The sequence below is a fragment of the Monodon monoceros genome, unplaced genomic scaffold, assembly GCF_005190385.1.
Source record: "Monodon monoceros isolate NGI ecotype Baffin Bay Population unplaced genomic scaffold, NGI_Narwhal_1 Super_Scaffold_11, whole genome shotgun sequence".
NCBI lineage: Eukaryota > Metazoa > Chordata > Mammalia > Artiodactyla > Monodontidae > Monodon > Monodon monoceros.
In genome coordinates this window covers 17,837,661-17,861,720 of record NW_021703767.1, presented here as the reverse complement: position 1 = coordinate 17,861,720, position 24,060 = coordinate 17,837,661, and the positions used below count along the sequence as shown (strand labels likewise).

Below are 24,060 nucleotides of genomic sequence, written 5' to 3'. Positions count from 1 at the left end.
AGACCACTCAGCATAAGAGTGGTCTGGTGAAGAGGAAAAACAATCCTGCATTCCAGCAGACTCTTTAGCTGACTCAGCCATCCTAGCTGATAGTATAATATTTCACGCCAGAAAGTGGTAAAGCAAGAGTGTAATCAGGACCATAAGAGGAAGCAGAAAACTGACATTATTCTTTACAGAGTAGACATAAACCAGGATAGCTGTCTCAAAAACAGGCTTGCCATCTACACTACTGCAGATAACTTACATTTTGCATTGAGAAATGTTTTCTCAATAAAACTACAGCCTAATGAGAATGTATTTGTAAAAAAACAAAACAAAACAGTAGTTACGTTGGAAACCAGCCATCTCTTCCTAAATGGTGTTTCAGAAATAACAGATCTGCAAGATATGGCTAAAGTGGAATGTCACAGACTTTTTCTTTGCCTTTTTCACACTCTGTAAAACCTGGACCCATGGCTACTGCAGTTAATCTGCTCGCAGAGGTGCCATGGGTTTCCAGTCGGCATGCAGAGCTCATTTCATGTCCTCTCCTTCCCTTCACTTCTCATATTCATCATGTGTAACTAGGTCCTGGCTAGATGTCCTCCCACAGATAGCTTATGATGTAACACGAGTTCTCCTTTATCAATTTTGCAAGAGTCTAAAGCTTCGTTCAGATCAGATAAGGGCAATCGTTCTCTCACGTTACCTTTTTTTATTGAAGGTTCCAATCACCTTTGTGCAGCTGGAGTTGTCTCCTCCACACACTCCGCACTTGTCATACTGCAGCTTCGAGCCAATGATGCCGTCACAGCCCGTCCTCACGCACTTTCCCCGGACGCAGACGGAATTGCTGTATGGCCTGCATTCCGTTCCATCGGTCACCTGAATAATGAGAAACACGTTAGCAGTGGGAAATACTTGGGCCTGCGTAGGTGGGTTCTTTGATAAAATTGCAAGTTCTAATTTGGGAGTTTTAAGTTTGATTGGAATGGCTAGTACTTTGGAAACTAAACAACGAATCAAAAAAAAAAAAAAACCCATAGTTTCCAGGAGTATCCAACTGAAAAATTCTTGACATATTGGCAGAAAGAAGAACTGGGATAGATTGGGGTTATGCCCTTTCTCTCTTCTTTATCTCTTGAGCTTAATTCCGAATGTGTTAGGAGACTCGAGATCCTAGTCTCCATTTCTGTGTGGGTAACACGTTCCCATGGTATAGTCTTGCTTTTTTATTGCTAGAAACAATCTTTCACTTAGTGTGGGACTGTCTGTCACTTGTGTGGAGAGCAGAATAAGAGCAGGCTCACGAATGCAGACATCCTTTTTGTTTACACAATTGATTTTGTTAATTAATTTTATAGTTGATTTACAATGTTGTGCTAGTTTCTGCTGTGCAGTTAAGTGAATCAGTTATACATATGCATTATATCCACTCTTTTTTAGATTCTTTTCCTATATAGGTCATTACAGAATATTGAGTATAGTTCCCTGTGCTATACTGTAAATTCTTGTTAGTTATCTGTTTTATATATAGTAGTGTGTATGTGTCAATCCCAATCCCAATTTATCCCTTCTTCCCTCCCCTCTTGGTAGTTTGTTTTCTATATCTGTGACTCTATTTCTGTCTTGTGCGTAATTGTTATTACTGTAACAAAATTGAAAATCTACACTGGACAGTCACAACCTTGTAACGGTTGGAAAGCATTCCCTATTGTGTTGAACTGTGAGACACTGAAGTAGAGACAATTTTGTGTAAAAAAGAAGTCTGGGAAGGTCAGAGAAAAGTACTTACTGGAAGAGACTGAATATTTTTGAAAAAAAAGAATTAGCATATATTTAATAAACTAGTTACAAAATACTATGTATATGGACTCAGTGGTTTGTGCATATAAGTATGTATAAGTAACATATATAGTCATATGTGTAGACATACGTATTTTGTATTTGTGTATATACAAAACTCTTTCATATAAGTGTGTGTATATGAGGGTGTATATGTGTATAAAGTGAGGTAGGGTATTCTTCAACAGGTTAACAGCTCTCTAAATGATTATATTTCCAGGTAATATTTTTGCTTTTATCTCTCTATAATATTTTTAAATGAAAATGTATTATTTTTCAATAAAAAGATAAAACATTTTAAATGTTACATAACTTGGACATTAACTTATTTTTCAATAATATGTCATAAATATCTGAAGACCAGTTACAGAGATGGTTTTAAATATAGTACCTATTTGCAAATTAGATAAACTGTTTTAACTGCCGCATAATGTTGCTTGTGAGAAATGAAACTTCAGTAAGTTAGAAAATGCTCTTCTGTGAAAAACAAGGGATAATTTCACATGCATATATTATAAATGTGTATAACTAAAAGGACATTGATTCATTTTAAATGTGCAAGACATTTTAAAGTCTAGGTCAGGGATGATGATCTTGAATCTATCTTCATGAATCACCAAAGAAATTCTTCAGTAAAAGATGACAGAAAAATAGAAAACTTTCTTGTTTTATAGTCCCCTTTACAAATGTACCTAGGGAATACTATTTTGAAGTTAAGTTTGCAATTCACCTTCTTGACAGAGAGTTACACTTTTTCAAAAATAGCTTTTAAAACATTTACTTGTTCTGTTTACAAAATCCTTTTGATTCATTGTAGCAAGTTTGAAAATATAGAAATTACAGAGGTGAAAATGAAACCTTCCAAAACCTAGCCACCCCCCAAATAATGACTGTTTACATTTGGTATGTGCAGGCTCCATTCTACCAAATAATTTCCACCATGGACGCCTACTGTTTCTGGACCGTCTGCATGCAGTTACCTTTGGAGAAAACACTACGTAGTAGCCAGTGCCCTTAGCTCTGCAGGTCAGTTTGCACACATCTCCTGGCAGGATGCCTGCATATTTGGGAACCCATTCCACAAATGTTTTGACTCCTTTTGCATCAGACTGATATCCATTTTTGGCCTCACACTGCTCATGACGAAAAGATTTACCTAAAAATCAAACATGTCACATTATTACTCTCTCTGTTCTTGCTCATTTAAATACACTTAAGGAGATGATAGATGATATATTTTTTTTCCAGAGTCTCTCTACACCAGTGTTGAAGGATTTTTATCTTCAACACAGAGTTGAAAACAGCAATTATTTTCTTCCTACTCCCTGAACACTCACTTGTTTATAATAATAATTTAAAAATCACTCATGTATTTGTTATTGATTTGCATACTGGTGGAACTGTGCAATACAAGAGTAATAGGCTATTTCTCCAGCCTCCTCTATTTATTAGTGCTAGAGTACAAATTACACCCGACACGTGATGGTTGCTGACACTTGGGAGCAGCGTACCATTGGCTGGGCAGGGTAAGACACTGCAGGAGCGGTAGATGGCCCTCTTCCCTGTGCAGTAACGGCCATTGTTTCTGGGCGCGGGGTTATTGCAGTGGCGATAGGCAAACTGTACTCCTCCCCCACATGAGCGAGAACACTGGCCCCAGGAACCCCAGGATCCCCAGCTGCCATGGCTCGATGTCTAAAACAGAAAATAGAAGATATTTTAACTGAGAAGGGAGGAAAACATTCAAAATGTACATTTGGAAATCACATGCATTCAATGACTCAGTGGAATGTACATTTGGAAATCACTTGAATTCAGTCGCTCGGTGGACACTTCATCACAGTTAAATTTTCACTGAATTTAACATGGTCACAGGTATTGAACACTCTGGAATTACAATGTGATTCCAAATCTTGGCAATCCACCTTTTCTGTCCCCCACCCCTCAGCACTAGAGGGTCTGAACACTTCACCCTAAGTACTGAGCACACTGCAAGGGTTGCTCGTGGCTTCTTTGGATCTTCTGATACTGCACATTTCTGTTAATAACCACCGAACCACGGTTTACTTTGTGTTCACCCTGATCTTGCATCTTTAAAGAACTGTGTGATGCTAAAGATTCTGTATGATTCCAGGTTGATTATGCTTCCATCTTTTCTCCCTCTTTAGCACTGAAGTTCTGCAGTCCCTTTGTTGACATCACACGTCCCACCTGTGACAGACCCTCTGTCACATGCATAAATGTATCTGACCTGGGCTTGGCTTCATTACACCCTGTAAAGAGGAAATGGGACAGATACTGAAGAGCACCCAATCACATGCACCCACATCACAGGGAATGAAGAGTCCTGTTATGACATCCCAGGTTTATTGCTATAGAAACACGGCAGGCAGCAGGAAGCTGAGAGACTCCAAAAGGAAGATACTAGAAACGCCTTTGCCGAGGGAATTCCTGAAGAACTTCCTCTGGTTGTATGTGTCAGGGTATCTGTGTCAGGGTATCTGAGGATGCTTGCTTGTGTGTTAGTCTTGAAAGGCACAGGCAACACGCCTATGGCAACACTCTTCTAGGGACTTTGAAAATGTTATGAGTGAGAGGGAACAAATGCTTTGCTTGGACCTTGACAGTGAAGGTGTCAGTTGCTGACATGAAGCTGGACCGGGTGCACAGGGAGGGAGGAGGTGTCTCCCTGGAGCAGGTGTGGCTATTATAGTTCCTGAAGTTAGATTAACTTGCCATGAGGGGGAAAGCGTGACCATTTTGGAGTTCACCAAGTATGCATGAGGACCATGTGTCAGCTTTGCTGTTATTTCCTTACCGAATTTAAATAAATGTATTCCAATAACTTTACGAGCAGTTTGAAAGTAAACTCCCAAGTGGTAATTTGGGGCCCTACGTGGGGTCTCAATTAGACAGAATCTGGGCTGTCTACTTATTTGCTACAGGATATAACCTGAGATCTGCATTTTCTCCAGTAATTGACAGCTGGGGATGGCTCTTGCAGGTAAAAGAGGGAGCTGTAAATAGATCCCTCAAGGAAAAATATTTTAACTAGGAAATAGAGCCTTCTGTGGCCAGTCCCCACAGGTGTCACAGGAAGGTACATCAGACCTTAGGTCTCCAGGCCCTGCGTGACAAGAAAATCACTTACTGAATAATATTTTTTCTTGGTCTTGTCCACACACTTGCCCTGCAGGCAGATCCTCCCTTTTCCACATGGTGTCCCTTCCACGGCTGGCAGCTTCTTGGTCAGACACACCATCTGGCCCTGGCGCACCACGGCGCACCAGAGGCGGGCGCACACGTCCATCCCGGGACACACCGAGTACTCGGGCCCGAAGGTCAGGTTGCACTGCTGGCTGGCATCGTAGGTCTGTCCCGGGAGTTCCTCGGGGCCCAGGATCTGCTTGCGTGGCAGGTCTAGCAAACAGTTACCTAAAAGAATAACCAAGATTGACCACTGTTCTGTGTTTCTGTTTCAAACCTTGAAAATTATGGATCTGAAAATGCAAGACTCCAGCTGGTGCTGAAACACGATGCATCTACAGATCTGCAGTGTGATGCCCGGGGGAGGGGACTCCCTGTGGACGAGGCTGAGTGCCTCTGTGAGCTCACCAGCACCCACTAGGATTTCCCATGGATGATGTGCTCTGGGGTATACATAATGATGTGCAGTGGTTTGATTAAATAAAATTATTTCATAATAATTAGCTGTGAAAATAGTCATTGTGCTGAGGGACTAATAGAAACTGGGTTGGACCTAGAGGAAATAAGATAGTGGGTATAATAACAATAACAACAACAATAATAATAAATTGGTGTTTACAACTTTGAGAAACAGAGTTTGTCCTTGCACCCTTTCTATATCCCTTTCTCCACTTCCAACTACCCCATTCTTTTTTTTTTGCGGTACGTGGGCCTCTCACTGTTGTGGCCTCTCCTGCTGTGGAGCACAGGCTCCGGACGCGCAGGCTCAGCGGCCATGGCTCACGGGCCCAGCCACTCCGCGGCATGTGGGATCCTCCCGGACTGGGGCACGAACCCGTGTCCCCTGCATCGGGGGGGACCCATCCCCCATCCATGTCACCTTTCCATTAATTCCATAAGTAATAAACAAGTGGATGCCTCATTCATTCCTGCACTCAACCAGCATGTGCTTAGCACCTACAATGTTCTAGCAAACATTCTAGATATTAGAGATACAGAAAAATGACCCAGATCTGCCCCTAAAGGTCTCCCAATAAACTGAAAGAAATAAAGTATTTCTCTTAGACTGAAAGAATTTTAATAAAGAGCTTTCAAGCATCACATATCAGGAGCAGTGGGAGGAGAGAAGAAAACATCTTTGATAACTTGGGACTAGGCCCATTTTTTTACTCTTTGCATCCTTTTTCTCCCCTTTGTATCAGTTATTGAATGCAGTTGGTATTTGTTGGGTCTTTGGAGTGTGTCTGTCACAAACAAGTTGGTGCTCTCAGTACGTAGTGATGTGGGGATTATAAAGGGATGGGGCGGGGGAGGTCAGTAGAAGCTGACATAGACAGTGCAAATTCAGAAGCTGAAATGTGCCTCACCTTCCCCAAAAAGCTTCCCTAAGAAATCTCTTCCCAGTGAGTTAACACCTTCAACTTCTTCTCTTCATACAGGAGCTTACATATTGCCCATCAGTTCTGGTGTTTTTCTGTCTACTTGATTTTAAGATTTACACACTGATTATTAACAATACTAAAAATAATTGGGGCTTCCCTGGTGGCGCAGTGGTTTAGAGTCTGCCTGCCGATGCAGGGGACACGGGTTCTTTAAATGTATTAGCTTATTCAATCTTTACGAGAACACTATGAAGCAGATTCTTTCATTGTTTTATTTTGCAGATAAGGAAACTGAGGAATATAAAGATGGATCAGTTACCCAAGGTCCCATAGCTGTTAGGGTTTTATGCTCAGAGACCCATCCTGCCTCTGCTGAGCATGTGGATAGATTGCTTATTTTATTGCTAAAGGGCAGGCATGTGTAGGGATCCTTTAAATGGTAGCTAATGGAAGAAACAGTTGGTCTAAAGTTTAATTCTGGCAAAACACTAAATGGCTGAGTGTTCTTGGCCAAATTAGTTAACTGCTCCCTAATTTATTTTTAAGATCTGTGAAATGTTTCTCTCCTCACTGTGACACTGGAAGGGTAAAATTAGGTCACAGAGCTATAAGGGGGGACCAGAAAAATAGAAAACAATCATATTGGTACTATGCCCAACATATTTAACAACATTTCAGACGTATTCAAGTCATTCTTTTTATTCAACAAAAGAAAACCATGTTTAAATCCTACTTTCCACTGAGGAATGGAATATTCAGCACATTTTAAGTATACTGCAAATGTTTTTACAACTACACTCAAGTTTCTTCAAAGCGAATACCTTGAAATTTGTCAATCTGTGTTGGAGGCATTATATGAAAATGAATAAAGAGCAAAGTTCCTACTTAACTTCTGAGCCAGAACGTTTGAAGAGGTAAAGCTTCTTAAGGCAAGCCAGAAAAAGCATTAAAAATCAGTATCCAGCCAAAGAGAACTTGGGGAGAAAAACATTAAGTTAAAAGAAAAACATCAACAGCAAGTCAATAGGAAGGAATGATAGTAAAACCTCACTAAGCTTTGTTTAGAAGATAAAGTGAGATGAGGCCCTTTGGAACTCCGGGAAAAGCATTATCTTCCTTGCTACATAAAAAAGAGCCTGTGTAAACCAGGGAATGCATAGCAGATTGCTGATGGTAGAAGACTGTCAACAGATCTCTGAGGCAGCAAGAATGCTTTCCAGTTCTCCAAAAGTGCTGTTTGAAGAAACTTTTCTTTTTTTTTAAATTTTACTGAAAAGCACAGACTGTAAGACTGGGTAACTAAATATTAGCTGGGAAGTCTTTAACATGTGTGGGTGCACGTGGCATGGGTCGACCTCGTTTCTCCCAAGCTGAAATAACTCAGCACCTCTCCATGGATATGCGGTCACTGATACCTCCTCTACCTCCCTGATGATGTATGATGTGTGAAAAGAAACGTACAATGCAATTTGGAATCGGCTTATGACAAAGGAGGCTCCAAGATGCGGCCTCTCTTTATGAAGCTCAATACCAAAGTATAAGTTTTAAAAATGTATAACATATTTACTTGGCTATTAAAAAAGAGATATCTTAGCTCTATGGTTTTCCCTTAGAGGTCATTTGGAGATTAACTTTTCTTGCTTAAAATAAAATGATTTATTCAGATTTGCTATTCATTTATTACTTTAATGCTCTCAACATTAGGATTTGTTGCTGCATTAGTTTCTGTTAACAGTGAAATCTACAGTCTATCCATTCCATCTATATGTTGAATTATGTCCTTTGGCAATAAAATAGGTACAGACAGTGCTACCAAAGGGAAGACTTGGGCCAAGGGACAACCATAAAAAAATCAATATAAAGCCTGATTTCGAATCTCACGATATGAAATATTTAAGATTTAAGTAATAGTGGGTCGGATATACACTTTTCATCTAAAAAATATGTACAGTTTGGGGGAGGGCTGAGAGAGGAAATTGATCAGTCTTTTAGAATCTTTTATATTGACCTCTAAAAGTGTCCAATCTATTGTTGACTTTTCTTAATCTGTTTTACTTTTATTCTCAACCATATCTTCACATATTTTAAAATTTATCTTAGCCTGAAATCCTGTCTGGGCTTTGCTGCTGACATTTTGTCTGTTTATTCTGTTCCACAAAATTGCCAAGTTCTTTTTCCTTTTCTCTCCTCCTTTTTCTCTCCCTCCCTCCTTTCCTTCCTTCCTTCCTTTTGTTTTAACATTCTGCGTATATAGATGGATTGTTTCTAAAAGAAAGACAATGAAAATGTGTGCACATCACATATTTGGTTTCACCATCCATGTTAAGTTAAATGCTAAGTTAACTGTTAGGGTATAAGTAAAGTAGAAAATTTAAAAAGTAAGAGCCAGTGATCTGAGATGGATAAATAAAGGAAAGAAAGTGGTAGTCTCTCCATGGCCACAAAGTACACTTGGGGTGGTGGAAGGTATGCCATGCCTCCAGGAAATGGAGCAGAAAAATCTTTGTTTTTTTATATCTGACTTCTAGCACTGTTTGTCTTTCATATTAATGATAAATGAAACATCAGATGAAGGTTGGTTGTTCTTTATTCTTCTCATTCCCCCGCCCCGCCCCGTTTCTAGCACTGTAGTTATTTCTGTCTTCTCTTCCTTTGTAATACACACACACTGAAAATAAGAATTGGCCCAAACAGGGAATCCCCTGGTGGTCCAGTTGTTAGGATTCTGCGATTCCACTGCCGGGGGCTGGGTTCGATCCCTGGTTAGGGAACTAAGATCCCGCAAGCTGCATGGTGTGGCAAAAAAACAGAAAACCAATTGGTCCAAATATCCTTGGCCTAGGAAAAATCAATGAATATACCTAATGAAACTCATTCAAAGAAGGCTCACAACATTGCAAAGTTTCTTCTTTTATCATCATCTCCCTGGTCTTGCAACTCTTTTCTAAGGTCTTTATTTGCATATTTAAAAGAGTCACTGATGCATTATGGGTTCAGTGACGAATAAACTAACTTGGGCAATGACAGAGGCACAGACAGTGGTTGCTGACCAAAGTAATTCAAGGGATCTGTTTGTGGTACACTGTTTAGCAGATGTGATGCCAAGGAAATTCGATTAAAAATTCTCTGTGTTAAAGGATGAAGCATAGCTTTTTAAACATATGGGTCACTGTGGACTTAAAGAACATATTTTACTCACAGACCATGTTAAAGAACATATTTATTGTGAAAATAAAGAGAATACCATCATGGGCCTTGAATTTTATGAGTAGGGCCTTAAAAACGGAATGTTAAGATCTTATTACTAGCTTCACTGTCTACACTTAACAAAGGATTCAGAGAATTGGTTTTCTAATACCACTTTCTCTCCAAAGTTCTGTGTTCAGTAAGTGGCTGTAAACTTAGCTCTTTAAATATGAATTTTTCAAAGCTGTCTTTAGATTTTCCTTAGCAGCCTGTGTCTTGGGTGTTCTTGAGCTGTGTCTGCTTAGGCAGTGGTCCTTCTTATCACCTGGCACTGTGAACTGAGGGATCCAGCAGACAGGGCTATTGTTTTTGGCTTCATGGTTATTAAACATTTGAGAAAAGGAATTGAATAACTGTTTTTGCTGAACAGTTTCTCTGCCAGTGCTTACCTTTATTTTTGAGAATCATACTCCTAGCCAGCTTGCCTAGAGCTAACTTGTATAAACACTGCAGGAAGTCTGCAAGTATCTTGGCCAGGCTGAGTTGGAGGAGGTAGTCTCCATAAGACATGGCTTCTTCCTTTCTGAATCACAAATCTGCAGGCCCAGTTATTTTAGAATGTGCACACTGACTTTTCAACCATAACCTAATTGCTGCATATTTCTTGTTGGAACTAAATCGGGAAACACTCAATATTAGGAAATTTAAATTTGGCAGTGGTAGAGTGCTACACATGTCTGGCTACTTATGGCTAATAATTTTAAAAACAAATGAAATGCTTCAAATTTAATTGTACTCTAAGACATCATTTCTCCAGCATTGCTGGAGGTGGGAACAAGACAGATAAGCTATTACATAAATGGATTCTCTAGGTAATGTAGTCTTTAGGCACCACCTAAAAATTGTATCAATTTTGTGAGACTATCTACCTAAAAACATCAATAGCTTTGCTGCCTTTTATATGAGTGTCCTAATTTAACCTTCCTAAATAACAGAAAATCACTTCTTTTCTGAGTATCAATTATTGTATCCTGCTGAAATCTTGAGGGATTTCAGCAGGATACAATAATGGGGTAAGAGGGTTTCTGACCTTCTGGAATGTGATGCCAGACCACTGTGCTTTTACTGTTTCAGGGCTACTTTTTACAGCTCTTCTGGTTTCTCTCTTATTGTCAAATGATTTTACTTCTTTCTCTCAGCTTACCTGTCTGGCATCCCCTATGCACCCAAATGACTATTTTTTTTTTTTTTTTTGCTCAAATAGTTAGTGGCCTAGAAAATTAGAATAGAAAAATAGTAGAACTATTTCTACTACATATGAATGAATGGGCTCTGCTTGCAAATGTGTGTAGCTCCCTACGAGTAAATTGAAAAGGTTTGATGATATGATATCAGCTTAGTCTTCGAACAAAGATGTATTCTGTTTGCTTTTTTGTTTGTTTTTCCATCATCTTGGGCTTTGACTGTCCCCTTGGTTCTCTCCTAAGATCTGGAGTTGAAATGTCAGAACTGCCACCATCTGAAAATCCTGTTGATTAGTTCCTATTGTCATACTTTGGCTTTAACTGACTTAAGTCAGCTTTTGGTTGCAATCTAAACGTTATTAAATTATTTAAATTCAAGTGTAAATGACAGTGCTACAGAGAGTATTGTAACTTCAGTTCTGCGTCTGTTTTGAAATGAATGTAATTGAACTTTGCCACTGTGTCACAGCTACAGTGCCTTTCTTAGATCCTCATCATTCTGAAATTTCTTTACTCACTATAGGCTACTGATAAAATTGAAGTTTTTGGTGGGATGGGGCAGTTAAAACACAAGACTGCCTAACCAACACATTCAAAAGTGAGAGAGTCTAGGCATGATGAAAGGAATGAATGAATGAATATATTATGAGAATTTCCTGTCCGACAAATGTTGGTAACTGAATTTATTTATTTATTTAACATATAAATGGGGAATTCAGATGTGATTTCCTCAGTGCAAATGAATAAGACCTATTTCTAGCAAAAGTATGGTTTTGGCTGTTATCTACCATGAGATCCTTTGGAGTTGACACAGGAAGATGTATAAAATTTGTTGTAAAATTTAAAAAAATCTGAGTGTAGATTCTTTTAAATACAGAAATAATGTTTAAAAAATGAAAACAATACTGGGAGCGTCTTTACTGCATGGAAAGTAAAATCATGAATTCCACAAACATGAAATAAATGAATCATTCCAGAAATATGGCAATAGGAACAAAATTCTGCACAGCATTGTAATTAGCTGACCTAATACTTACACAGGGAAAGAAAAAGTTGGTTCAATTTTAGCCATAAGTATTTGCTGCCTTAGCAACTAAATCTGTTCATTTAGTGATTCAAAGTTTAGCTCAACCTTTTGGAATGAGTAATGTGTGATTTTGAAATGAAATATTAATGTTATTCCATTTTTAGGAAACTTGAAGAAAAACAGTAAAAGTAATATTAAGAGTGGAAACTAAGATTCCACCCAAGAGGAACGTTATTAGATATGGACTTGATCAATGTAGGTAGGCAGGTAATTAGGTAAGCATTCACTCCAGGACTCTATCAGCATTTAATCAGCATTTTAAACTGGGCTAACTAAACAAAAAATTACCGCTTTATATTAGTCTAGGAAAAACCTAATACATTGGTTCTTGATATTGTTTCTGAATCATCAAGATATTAGGCCATCATTTCAACTAACAAAGAACATTTATTTTGTATTAAGGGAAATTTTAAAGCAAGATGGGTGTGGATTGTTTTCAGGAATAGTCAATGTAAGTAGTTGAAAGTAACTAAAGCATTACCAGTTCACCATTAACATAGCAAAAATGAGTTTATGAACATTTTGGCTACAAGATAGCAAAGAACTGTGTAGTGGAATTTCTTTTTGTCTGAAAAGAACTGAATTTATTAATTGTTGTGTAATTATGTAGCCAAAGCTCAAGATGACCAACTCACTATGAAGTTACAAAAATTTCAAGCCATAAACTTTGTGGAACAAGGAAAAACAGCTATTGCAGATTCTGTTTATCTAACTTTGAACCATACATCATGAGATAAATTTGTGAACAATTATCATGATCAAGAATTTCTGTCACATTCACTTCAACCACCAGTTTTAGAAAGAGACATGTTTTAAGAGAAAAAAAAAAAAAAGGAATGAGAAGATGTCCATTTCTGTAATATGAGAAACTTGAACTCTGTGGTCTCTGAAGATCTCTTCCAACTCTACCTCATCTCTTCTCCTGTGTTTCTAATATTTTAAGGTAACAAGGAATGCTAGGAAATTAGCAACAGCTTGTTTCAAAGATTACTTAAGGGTCAGAATTTATTATTTCTAAAACTGTGACTTCCTTAGTATTTTTATATAATTTACAGCACTAATCCTAGATTTTCAGAACTTAATAAAATGTGCTGTGCTCTTGAACTGTACTTAGGGGATAAAGCCAAGGATTTTCTTTTGAAATTCTTAAACTGTTTTCTCACCATTCAGATTGATTTTTCTATTCCTGTTCTGCAGTTTTCACTCCACTTTCAGGAAAACAGGCTGTCAGGATGAAACCAAACTTTTTAGTGAATGCAAATCTAAAGAGCTTCCATTCTTGGTTTTATGTCGCCATAAAGAGAATCTGACAGAACTGTCACCTACGTTTTAACCACACCCCTATAATAAGGATGTAACAAATAATTCTGAGAGTCATATTAATAGCAGGGAAGCAAGATTATCTGCCAATGTTCTCACAGTAAGCTAGTGGTGAAAGAGGGAATAAAAGCCAGGCTTTCAGGGCACTGGCTAGGCATTCTGTGTGGTCTCCCACATTGCTTCTCTTTGAACTTTGTAATTCAAAAGCAAAAGTACCATTGCTATAATGCCACCGAGGACGTTGGCATTACACACCAACAGACAGTCCCCTTGTTCCTTTTTCTGACACTTTCTAAGCAACCACTGTCTTAGAGGGTAAGGTGAACATCACGAGGACATAATGAAGTACAACTTGCAATAATTCCAAGTTTTGTTTCTGAGCCTATGGAACTATACATTACCATGGCCATCATCCAGGAATTCAGTGATGGTGGCTGAGGTGCATTTGGACCAGGGCTTGGATGCATCAATGCTGGTTAGGATGGAAGACATTAAGCGCTTATCTTCTGTGGAACCGAAATTTTCTTCACAGAATTTGGAATCGTCATGGGAGAGGCCAAGTAGATGTCCTAAGGGACAGAACAAATGAAGTGCAAATAATGAGTGATTTTTGTATTTCTACTTTTCTGTGGCAATTATACTAGCACTTGACTTTTTTCCTCCCAATTGTATATGAGTTTATTTTAACTGCCTTTTCACACAGAGACTGGACCCCCAGGTAAATTAAAGCTGCATGTAGTCAGAGTGGTCACTTCTGGTGAATATTTAGAGGAAAACTGAAAAATTACACTAGAGTAGATGTTCCTATAATCCATCTGGATCACACATGCTCAAGGATATGTAGAAATAGGCCTTATTTAGAATCTAGAATTTGCAAGGCAACTGTGGGATTATGTCATAGCCCTCACTACATATTATTTTGAATGCCTGTCTAATTTTCCATCTTCTCTGACGAAGTATAAGCCGCAGGAGATCAGAGAGCATCCCCCAGCCTACCCCCGCCATCCACTGTTGAAAAAAATCTGTATTTAACTCAATGTTCTGCAAGTTACAAACACTTAATAGATGGTAATTGAATGTCAGTGACTTCTATTTTCTTGGCCAAGTAGATAGGTAGCCATAAAAGAGATGACTAGAGGAGAAAAAGAAAAGATTTCAAGTAAATTTCTGTTTCCATGCATATGTAAGCTTGCTTCACTCCCATTTCTTTTAGTTATTTAGTGAGTTGTGAAGGTATACTAGTCCCACAAGTAAATGGTATATTTTGAAGATATACTCACTTACACTTAAGAAATGTCTAAAGCACCAAGATGCCCATTACAGAGTGTTAGCGCTTGGAGAGAAAGAAAATACTGAGAAGGTAAGTGATTGTCCACAACTACTCAGGTGGTGCTTGTGCTTAAGTCTACCAAACACGCTCTGTGCAATCCCACACTGCCGTTCCCATTCTATCAAGCTAGGTATTATTTCACAGAGTACATACCCCATTCTTATAATCTGACTAAATTTGTTTGATTACATAACATTAATTTTCACATAGTCTAAAGGTATAATGCATTCTCCAATAAATTTAAAATATTGTTGAAAAAAATCCAGGACAACAGCTTGGAGAGACTCTAAAAAGGTAGACAAGTCATCCTAGTAGTGTTTTCTGAAAGCTTTATAGAATCATACACAAACCACCAAAAAAGAATGTGGAAAATACCACAGAAAAGTGATTACTGCATTCTCCTTGGGTTCCTGAATGCCAATGGCAGGAACTTTGTCCATTCTGCCAAGAAAAAGTCCAGTGAGCAACAGTAAAACCCAACAGAGATGAAATTTTTTATGCCAAACTACTGTTGGCCAACTTGTTAAATCACTAACACCTCATAACAAAATGGTCCACTGAGCAGCTGGTTGATGTTGTGGTTGAAGTTAAGTGGCCAGGGCTCGGTGACCTTCTAAGGCTCCACATTTTGATGCTATTTATGCAGTTATGTACTTCAGTAGCATTTACTAGGCTAGTCAGTTCTCTGTGGGAAACCCTCTCACCACCACTCACTTTCTATTTGGTCAGGAGCATAAATGCGCATCATAGTATGTAAAATATCTTCCAAGTAACATGCAAAAGAAGACTGGAAGCAGCTCGTCCAATTTTGGGGTGGTATGTTGAGTTTTTCACCGCACTCACAGAAGAATAGAACCTTTCATTCATGTCCTATTCAAAACTGCTAGAAGTTACTTAGTACATCAAACACTGTTGAGAATGTAGAATGTTTATCAGCTAACACTGTGGCATTAGTGTGGAAGCTTCATACTTGAGTTTTTTCCCCCCTGGCATAGAAGAGAAAGGGAAAGTGGCCTAAGGGGACCTCTATAATATGAATCCAGGTTTTCTACTTTAAAAAATGTGATCTTTGCACTCGATTTCATAAGATATTTATACTTATTTAACGGAGTAATAGTCTTTTCCTCCAAATGTATCTAAATAAATAGCACTTTTTATATGCCTTTGTATTACTGCATCAAGAGATATTCCCTTCATTTGGAGGCTAAATTTTAGATTTCCAATTTAAATACAAGCCAGGTGGTAAACACCAAATTCGCTTTGAGGGACCTGGGAGAGTACCTCCATTTTTTCTTTTATACAGAATGGTGAAGCCTATAATGTTAAATATCAATCATGTAAGCAAAGCAATTTATTTTAAGATATTTTGGTCTCTTTTAATGAATCTTTTGGCATGCTCTCTGGCCCCTAAATTGCTAATTTATCAATGTAATTTACTTGTTGCTGAAGATACATATAAGAAATGCTTAGACGGCCATCAGAAAAGATTGCCATTCTGGGCATGAACACATCTCAGTTCCACTTTAGCAAGAGCTGAGACGAGATGTGAATTTTGTAAGATCTCCAAGAGTCAGTCAGAAAGGGACTGCCTGAGGGTCAGTTGAGAGAGACAGACTCCTTGGAGGGAGGATGAAAGTTCTGTTTTCCATGAAGAAAGCTTGTCAGCTGGCTGGGAGAGGTATGCTCTCCCAAGGACAAAGAGAGTCATGGGCAATGTGAAGAACGTTTAGGCACCCAAAGAAACAGGCAGCCAGTGCCACAGGAGCTGGAACAAGGGCACAGCAAGAGAGACCCATGTGATTTCCCTTCAGGAGCTGAAGAGGAATTGAAATGGAAGAACAATGTGAGTGATGTCTGGAAGCTCTTCTGGAGAGACGTGACAGGCATACTAAAGGCTGTGAGCGGCCAAAGAAATGGCATTTTCAAATGTGATTCCCCCAATCATTAAGCTAGGACACCTAATGTCAGTCTGAAATCTGCCAATATCTTTGAACCCTGAAATGACAAGTTACATAGAAAAGCATATGCTATTTTCAAGGGACACTTACATTAGAGATCACACACTATGATATTCAAAGCTTATTAACAGAGAAAATTCTGGAATCTAGGAAATTTCAAATGTAATGTCATGGCTGACAACAACACGTTTTAAGGAAATGCTGTGAAGAGCTTAATCAGAATTTATCACGATGTCACTGATTGCCTAGGAGTGACTTTTCCAGTGAGAGACTGTTCCTAAATCATCCACAGAAATGTTTAAAGATTAGAGATTAAATATTTCTCCCACAAGCAGCCTTGGGCAGGATTAGTGCAGCTGAGATTTAAACACGTGTGCCACAGAGAATAAAACAATGTTGGAGAAAATATTGACAACTCCTAAAATAACGTATTGTTTTTTAATCAAAATGTATTTTATGATGAGTTTTTAGAGCAATGCAGACCAGAGTTAGTTGAGGGGTGAGGTCTTGGAGGAGTCAGGGCAAGGGGTTCCAGAAAGCCACAGAGAAAGGCGATTCTTTCTCTTGAAAGGCAGAGGAGATACTTCTTTCTCTAGTCCAAGTATAGGAAAAGAGGAAGATTCAAGTCAATTTGGAAAAGGTAAAGGAAGAGATCTGAGGAAGTTCAACCAAGCTACCTTAGTAAAATAGGATGTGAAAAATCCTAGTGAGAGGACAGGACTGATATGGATTAAGGACCACAATTCAAGGTCTGGGTTTAAAGCAGAGATCCCAAAGACTCACTGCAAGGAAGCATTAGCATTTGTATTTGGAACCATTTGTAATCAGTAGACGTGCAAAAGATTGAAGAGCGGTTTGTTGGCCTTAATGAAGTTAGGCAATCTTATCTACAATAATATCTTTCTTAGTGAATCTTTAATTCTTGACTCCTGTTATTGGAAGCCACTTCTCGCCTAAAATCCCGACAGAGTTAAGGACCAAACACAGTTATGTAGTGGGTGAGTTTGTTAATGGCATTTGTATATTCACGCACTAAATTTTTTTTTTTAAGTATTACAGAAGTCACAGTAAAATTTAGAGAGTAATGCAGGGGTCCAATTCAGTATTTTCCCAAGTGATGCAGCCTCCAGAATTGTGTGTTGCTGTTTGAAATCATTAGTAAAACTCAAGGTGTAAATTAAATGGGCTTCTGTATAAAATACTGACCTATTATTTTTTTTTTAATTTTTTTAACATCTTTATTGGAGCATAATTGCTTTACAATGGTGTGTTAGTTTCTGCTTTATAACAAAGTGAATCAGCTATACATATACACATATATTAATAGATATTAAATCATGTCATAAATACAACAGTCCTGCTGAGTGCCCATCACACAAAATAACCTCAGGAAGGAGTTTATTTGAATTATGCTAAGGAAATGAGTTTCATGGTAAATTACATTAAAGCAAAGTCTGTAGGGTAGGAGTCTGAGTTTAGTGTTAGCTCAGAAATAGCAAACAATTAGTCTCCTGATAATTTTTCTAGGACAGTAATTGTCTTTTAAAATTGGTAAATGGGTGACATTTCATTAAATAAATTTCATCTTGGACATTCACAATGTAGATTTAAAAAGCATCTTGTCTCCTTAAATTCACAAGTGAATCTGGTATTCTAAAATCTGAGATAATGGACACCCGGGTAAAGACACATTACTTTAAAGGAAAATGTTGGTTCAGCTTCTTATCCAAATCAGTTATTGCCGTACAACTAGGGATGACTTATAACATTAACCTCAGGAGGGAAATTGGGTTGTTTTTCTAAACTTTGGTCTGTAAATTAAACAGAATTTCAAGCTCTCGTCTCCCGACCCCAAACTGACCAATAGACAAGGAGACACAGCACCACATCTTTAAAAAATGTCACAAGAAGCTCTGTCATGTGTTTACTTAAGAAAGCACTGCTCAGATGAAGCATCTGTCTCTTAATGACGTGATGTTTTTATTTTTACTTAATTTTCCAGTTAAGATTATTGAGATGCAGGAAGGTCTTGCCAGAGGTTGAAAAGAGAGTCAAAAGCTCACATGGGATCAGAATCTAGACTCCTTGGTGAAGGAAACCAGGAGCTCCAATAATTGGATCCTATGTGTCTATTCAAACGCAAATCCTTACGTAGCAGTGATAAAAATCTTAAAACTTCCATTTCAAAACATTAAACATAAACGCTAAACGTTATATCAATGATGTAATTTAGAAGGAAGAAAACAAATTTTTTCACCTTATAAATAGCTGTGTCAATAACCTTTTGAATCAAATTCAGGATTATCTCCTTCAAAAGGAACACTAGTAAACCATTATAGGATAGTGTCCAAATCTTGGGCTCTATAGCCAGATGAACTGGGTTCAAATTTTCCCCAAGCAGTATACTAGTTGTTGACCTTAGACAGGTTTTGAAACTTCTCTGTGTATCAGCGTCCCCTCTTGGGTGACTCATTAATAGTACGTACCTCATGGGATTTTGTGAGGCGTAAAGGATATAAAAGATGCAAAGTGCTTAGAATACATGCTTGACAAACATAAATACCCAGTGATAGTTAGTTAACTTCATTGTTCTCACTAATATCTTGGTTTTGTTACAACTTTACTTATGGGTATTCTAGTCTTTGATAAATTTTGATATTACTAGACACTCTTGATTTGTGACAGAAGGCAAAATTTTCTATTCATAAGAGGAAAAATCACTCATTAAGTGTGTGATATATTTATTTTATGCCACCTTCAACTTGTTGGCTTTCCACACACATGACAGACAATCTACAGGCCTCCCCTAGAGAAATACGAATTGGGATTTGATTTAAAAACAAACCAACTGATACTAAACGCTAAATCTTTCAATGCTGCCTCCGGACATGGAGCAAAGACCTATTCCCACCTTTCATCTGGGGGCCAAGAAAGACACAGTGTGGCATTGCTCCAAACTGGACAGAAAAAAATGCTCAGTTCATGTTGATTAAAGCTATGGGTTTGAGGGTAAATACCAAATTTAAACCTAGCTTCCTTTTACCTCACATCTCACAGTCAGTCCTGACATCTGATTCTGTGCACTTGGCTTTGGTGTATGGTGTTTCCAGGGCCTCTGCAGCTTTTCAAAACATGGGCTCGTTTAATCTAATCATCGGTGGGAGCAGAGTCACATGCAGATCAACATAACCAGAGAACCGCAGAGAATCACTCCAACTGCAGCAAAACATATGCAGCCATACTGTTGTGTCTCGACCACTTCCTAAGCCTCCAGCTGAATATTTGGCCCTGACACTTTGCCTGATTTTAGCTTAGGAAGCATTTTGGAGACTTTCATGGTGGAGAGATTCACTTAGCACATTTTGTAATTAACTACTCTAAGGTTAAGCTTCGGCCTGTTTGCAAATTATGGATTTCATTAGTCTAAATAAAATCAGATTGCTCCCCCTAGCACCTCAGAAGCTGGCCTAACATTAGTAACATTATTATGTTGGAGAGCCATGTGTGCAGCAGGTGAAATCTTTATTATTGAAAGCTGATAATAAAAGTTTGACAAGTTAAAAATATAAACTCCGAATGTAAACTTGCATTCACTTGAAACTTGCTACAGTTCACATTTGGATTGTAAAAATTCTTACCTCCACCCAAGGTCCAGTGATGGGGGACAGTTTCAAACAACTTTCTTAAACGTCCTAACAATTTACTCAGTGTTGACGTGCCCCTAACATAGCAAGATGGCAGGCAATTTGTTACTGTCTAGGCAGAGTCTAGACGCATCAAACTCTATTTTCCAGAAGCCTGTATTGACATCAGTTGACTATGCATCTCCAGAATCTAGCTCTTTTTTTGGAAAGAACTAGCAGGAAAAGAGAAGTGCTCCCGTTTACACGTGGCACGTGAAGAGTCACTTTTCAGAACTGTTCATTTAAGTCACTTCATTATGACTTTAACATCATGAATAGAAAAGGTACAAGATAAGGACTTTAGGCTTGCCTCTGTTTATTGACGTTTTACATAATTCTCAATGTAGGGGCATTTTTTGATGAAGGGAGTAAAAGAACAAAAAAACTTTTTATTCAACTATAATGACTTTGTATTTTAAACCACCATGTACAGAAAGAGGAAGCAGTGAGTGGGACATTCCATGTGAAGTGGAATTTAAATCTGTTAATAAAAGTATTAATCAAATATATAATTTCACTTCTTATAGAAGAAATAAAGTAGAAAGATCATGTGAACAGCCTGGAAATTTTCTCCACAGCTTATGTTTTGAGCACAGGAATGTATTTACACTGTATGCATGAAGCAAATTGCTCATTTTGGAATGGACTGAAGCGAATTCAAAACACTCTGGCAAAACCGAGGTTTCACAACGTCATTTTATCACCATATGTAGCCTGGATATGTAACCTCCAAATTTGGAAAGTAGTAAATGTCTAATAAAAGGGAAGGGAGGAAATTACATAAGAAGAACAGAGTAGAATTAGAATCCAGAGCATAGTTAATTCAAGCTGATGGCTTCAAGCAACAATCTAAAAATAAAGCGCTAGAAACAGAATAGCAAGCTGCACTACCCAAGATCACACTGGCTGCAGAAGCAAAGCTCTGTAATTGTATACAGACGATTAGGAAATATTTTGTAAGGTTATCTTTACAATTTTTAAGGCTTATACTTTATGACACATGTTCACAATATTTAGGCGAAAAGTGAAATTAAAGAAAAATAAAGCGATTAGGAAGCAAAGTGAATGAAAGCCAGATCCCTTTATAAAAGGGAAATTAAATCCATATCCCCCTATTCCCAGACCTTAAATTTCTCAGATTAGGGCACATGTAATGGAAAAAGGGAAATTAAGTAGGCACTGTTTGATTGGAGAATGAATTACAGAGAATTCTAAAGAAGTAAATAGAAATGATCCAAACAAGAAATTAAAGGGAACACAGAGCATAGTCAGACATCAAAGAGTTAGGTATGATTTCTCTTTGCAAAGAAACCCACATTTCTCCCACGTTGTTCTCTTATAAAACTATGTCCACTATTCTTGTATTATTAAGAAAAGTTCTTATTGTACATATACAGTTTTAATAAAATGTTCTCATTAGCAACTGGCTTCCTACCTCTCTGACTGCTGCCTGCCTGCATAACCTCTTGGTTTAGGAACTCAGGAGGGCTGGGAAAGATGATGCTGGAAGGTTCTTCATTCCAGTCCAGTTGCCTTGGGGATCAATGCAGCCTCAAAGAAGCTGCATTTACTGCCACAGTGGTTTCTTTACAAAGAAACCAGAGGCTGTCAATGTGTACAAATGGATCACTAGAGGATTGAAGGAACAGTCCTTCCTTCATGGAATCTGTAATCCCTTTTTCACAAGGTCAGGATTTAGGGCTCATGATCTCATGGGTGGTCGATGCCACAATTCCACTCTGTTGCTTCTTTCTTTCTTCTTTTTTTTTTATTGGAGTAAAATTGCTTTACAATGTTGTGTTAGTTTCTGCTGTACAATGAAACGAATCAGCTCTATGTATACCTATATCCCCTCCCTCTTGGACCTCCCTTCTCCCAAATTCCCCGCCCCACCCACCCCCCACATGTTAGGTCACCACAGGGCACCGAGCTGAACTCCCTGTGCCATACAGCAGGTTCCCACGAGCTAGCTATTTTACATGTGGTAGTGTATTTATGTCAAACCTAATCTCCCAATTCATCCAACCTTCCGCTTCCCCACCTGTGTCCACAAATCTGTTCTCTACGTCTACGTCTCTATTCCTGCCCTGCAAATAAGTTCATCTGTATCATTTTTCTAGGTTCCACATATATGCGTTAATATACGATATTTGTTTTTCTCTTTCTGGCTTACTTCACTCTATATGACAGACTCTAGGTCCATCCACATCGCTACAAATGACCCAATTTTGTTCCTTTTTATGGCTGAGTAATATTCCATTGTATATATGTACCACATATTCTTTATGCGTTCATCTATCGTTGGACACTTAGGTTGTTTCCATGTCCTGGCTATTATAAATAATGCTGCAATGAACATTGGGGTACATGTGTCCTTTTAGACCTACCTCCCAGAGTAATGAAAATAAAAACAAAAATAAACAAATGGGACTTAATTAAACTTAAAAGCTTTTGCACAGCAAAGGAAACCATAAACAAGACAAAAAGACAACCCTCAGAATGGGAGAAAATATTTGCAAATGAATCAACAGACAAAGGATTAATCTCCAAAATATACAAACAGCTCATGGAGCTCAATATCAAGAAAACAAACAACCCAATTAAAAAATGAGTGGAAGACCTAAGTAGACATTTCCCCAAAGAAGACATACAGATGGCCAAGAGGCACATGAGAAGATGCTCAACATCACTAATCATTAGAGAAATGCAAATCAAAACTACCATGAGGTATCACCTCACACTGGTCAGAATGGTCATCACCAGAAAATCTACAAACAGCAAATGCTGGAGAGAATGTGGAGAAAAGGAAACCCTTTTGTACCGTTGGTGGGAATGTAAATTGATACAGCCACTATGGAGAACAGTATGGAGGTTCCTTAAAAAACTAAAAATAGAACTACCATACGACCCAGCAATCCCACTACTGGGCATATACCCTGAGAAAACCATAATTCAAAAGGACACATGTACCCCAATGTTTACTGCAGCACTGTTGCTTATTTCTCATCATTCCTCTACTCAGTGTGAGATGAACCAGCCTCTACCTACCCAGGGCTTAGAACTTTTCTTATGGAACTTCTCTCACTCTGAATAATGGTGATTAATTACTGGTGTACTTTTTCAATTGTCTCTGCGTCACTACAATGCTCTTGAGTATTTGAACTAATTCTTCTTAGCTTTGCTGCAAAATCAGAATATTGCCTTGGATGGCTCTTGTGTTTCTCCCACTTATTCATGCACATACAGAGATATATAAGAAATATCAATGAAGGATCAATGTTAGGCTGTATTTTTTATCAGTGAGTTTAATAGGCATGAATAAGAGAGAGGTGAAGACATAATCCCAGCCCCAAAGCTCAAATGGCATTTGTGTTTTTAAAACACTTTCAGACATACCAGGTCTTCTAGTGCAGCCACCAGAGAGCCATGCCTCATTCATTATTAGTTCACTTTCTAGGGAAGAAATGGAGACTCATTGTCTGAATCTCTTTCCTGAGATAAAAAGAGACCATGGAGACAGAGCTGGGATTCCATCTTGAAGCTAAAGATGCTCAATTAATAAAGTATTAAATTGAATTGTTATCAGTGATGCTATTGGATAGTTATTTACATTAAGATGTTATGCTTGTGTTTTTTTGCTTAGATGGTAAGAAGAGTGTCAGTTAAGAGAATTAAGATCATGATTAATACATACAAACTGGAATTTAAGTGCTGATTTCTATTTTACTGCTCCAATATACTGACTTATACAGTTACACTTTTGATGTGAAGTTATTTTAAGTCCCAAAAGAAAACATAGCAGCCAAAAATCAACACATTGTGAAATGTTCTTTGCC

The 24,060-nt window shown here is 38.2% G+C and overlaps 1 protein-coding gene across 1 annotated transcript in view; it reads right to left on the bottom strand.

Annotated features, from left to right (window-relative positions):
- The window catches only part of ADAMTS5 (ADAM metallopeptidase with thrombospondin type 1 motif 5), a 44,477-nt gene that overhangs the window by 5,760 nt on the left and 14,657 nt on the right, over positions 1–24,060 (bottom strand). The window contains exons 3-7 of the mRNA XM_029215304.1: positions 13,655–13,822; positions 4,979–5,262; positions 3,339–3,522; positions 2,808–2,983; positions 692–867 (exon numbers count right to left, since the gene is read on the bottom strand). Coding sequence (XP_029071137.1) covers positions 692–867; positions 2,808–2,983; positions 3,339–3,522; positions 4,979–5,262; positions 13,655–13,822 — 988 coding nt within the window. The remainder of the gene's footprint in view (positions 1–691; positions 868–2,807; positions 2,984–3,338; positions 3,523–4,978; positions 5,263–13,654; positions 13,823–24,060) is intronic.